At 28.6% G+C, this 2,212-nt stretch overlaps 1 protein-coding gene across 1 annotated transcript; it reads left to right on the plus strand.

Annotated features, from left to right (window-relative positions):
* The first annotated feature begins 597 nt into the window (after positions 1 to 597).
* On the plus strand, positions 598 to 1,237 carry LOC119672230 (enhancer of rudimentary homolog). The gene is made up of 2 exons (XM_038083233.1): positions 598 to 689; positions 747 to 1,237. Exon 2 carries the CDS (start codon positions 756 to 758, stop codon positions 1,065 to 1,067), a length of 312 nt encoding a protein of 103 aa, XP_037939161.1. The 5' UTR covers positions 598 to 689; positions 747 to 755; the 3' UTR covers positions 1,068 to 1,237.
* Positions 1,238 to 2,212: the final 975 nt, after the last annotated feature.

Below are 2,212 nucleotides of genomic sequence, written 5' to 3' on the forward strand. Positions count from 1 at the left end.
AGCTTCACAATTCGGAATGTCCATGTGTGATTTCCATACAAATAATATAGAATATACATAACTTATAAATAAACTAAGTTCTTAGTTAGAAAGACCCTTGTATATATTCATAGTCAAAAAGCATTATTAACTGTATTGAGCTGTATTGAAAGTTTATTGCCTCATTTGATCTTCATATGATTTGGTCGTTGATTAAACTAATTAACAACACCTGGGTACTATTCTTAAGCTCTATTAGCAATAATGAATTTTTTTAAATAAAATACACTACAATAGTGTACTGTTTATTTTCGTTGACGGTACATAATGATTTTTTTATATATATAATAATATAATGAAATTTAAAAATATAATTTTGTGTGTCAGAATAATCCAGTTAAGACATAGAGAGGGGTTATGGAGAAACCAAGCAGTTAATAGAGAGTAAAAGTGCTCAAGTGCACTGACACAACTAGCCTCAACATAATAATAATAAGTTAAAGAACTAAAAAATTAAGATTTAACTTTGTTTATAAAACCTAACTCTTATTTTGATTTTAACGTCAAAAATATTTTAGTCTATGTAATAAAATATTTGACATTTATCATTGAAATAATTTTTTAGTCAAAGAATATCAAAATTTTGTTCGTAGAGTTAAAAGAAAACTAAATTTAGGTGACATTTTCGGTCGATCAAAGTTCTTACAAAGGTAGAAATAATTGAACTAATCATTGTTTTTTCTAACACAATCTTTTCATTTGGTCAGTGTTTCATCATGTCTCACACAATTTTACTAATTCAACCACAATTACCTCCGGAGACCCGTACTTATAGCGTCTATGAAACCTTGGATGACTGTTTGATAAATGTGTGTGAAATTTATGAAGAGCACTTGAAGCGCCGTAGCCCAAATACACCAACCATCACTTACGATATCAACCAGTTATTCGAGTTTGTTGATCAGTTTATTGACATGAGTTGTTTTGTCTTTCAGGAGTCCACAAACTCTTACGTTTACCACAACAAGGAGTGGATTAAGGACAGAGTATATGCGCTTTTACGTCAGGCAGCCGTTTCCGTTAACTGAGCTTTCTAACAACAAGTAATTGTGTCGCTCCTAATAACGCCTTTGGATATAAAAATCGGAATGTATATTCTATTACCCGCTTATCTTGTAACAATTTAGTATTACTTTACTTATTAAACTACGGATTAATTGATTTAAAAATTATGATTTTGGCTAATAAATTATATGTACACCAGAAACTAAATTGATTTTTTATTTTACTTTTCCACATGGTTTCACATTTGGTATGAATCAAGCTGAGTATCAATCAAGCGTATGTACTAGAACAATCAAATTTTTTGGTTGTGTAATTAATTAACTTTAGTAAATAAAATAAAAAAGGTATTCAATCAAAATGAATAAATGTATTTAATTTCGAATAAATTTTAGTAAAGAAGTTATGAATACCAGAAATTTGTGATTTAAAAATATTCCTGTTTGGCAATGCCGTAATGTAAATTAATACACTGTTTACACCAATTGTCGAATTTGGTTAGATTTTCAAATAGACATTTCAAACTAAAAAATGTTCACACCGTAGGTGGTTGTATATGTCACTTTTTTTTTTTGTTTTTGTCATAGAGAATCAATCAAAGAGTATAATTTAGTTGGCTATTATATACTAAATATATTGCGTGTATTTTGATTTAAAATTTTCGTTATACTTTGCAGAAGCTTATAATATTTTGATGTGATAAAAATATGGAGTCCAGTAACTACAAAGAAAAAGAAATTTTGCAAGTTATTTTAAAATTTTAGATTCTCCATCGTGAAAATAATATTTCATGTTCACTTCATTTACTTCATTTTAACGATAATCTGCACATATTATGTATTTAAGAAACATTTAAATACATTAAACATTAACATATTTTTTACACTGATAAGACTAATGGTTAACTGCAAATGTGAAGTTAACGACATTTGCGGCTTTGGATCAGTTCGTTAAGGAGCGCTGACTCTGAGCTTCAAATTTGTCAGGGCACGAGTTCGATTTCTGGTACTTGCAATCTCTAAAAGTTACGAATAATTAAATACAAGAGGTTTTTCCAAGACCATTGATTATGGGTATTTAGCAATACTCGAAACAGTTGTATGGTCAGCAAAAAATGCAATTAAAATAATATTCAAAAAGAATTTTTGTTGTTGTAGTTCACTACTTTCTC

Source organism: Teleopsis dalmanni, chromosome 1 (assembly GCF_002237135.1).
Source record: "Teleopsis dalmanni isolate 2A chromosome 1, ASM223713v2, whole genome shotgun sequence".
Classification (NCBI taxonomy): domain Eukaryota; kingdom Metazoa; phylum Arthropoda; class Insecta; order Diptera; family Diopsidae; genus Teleopsis; species Teleopsis dalmanni.

Excerpts from the sequence above, each read along its gene's own strand:
- LOC119672230 (XM_038083233.1), top strand. The coding sequence starts at position 756 with ATGTCTCACACAATTTTACTAATTCAACCACAATTACCTCCGGAGACC.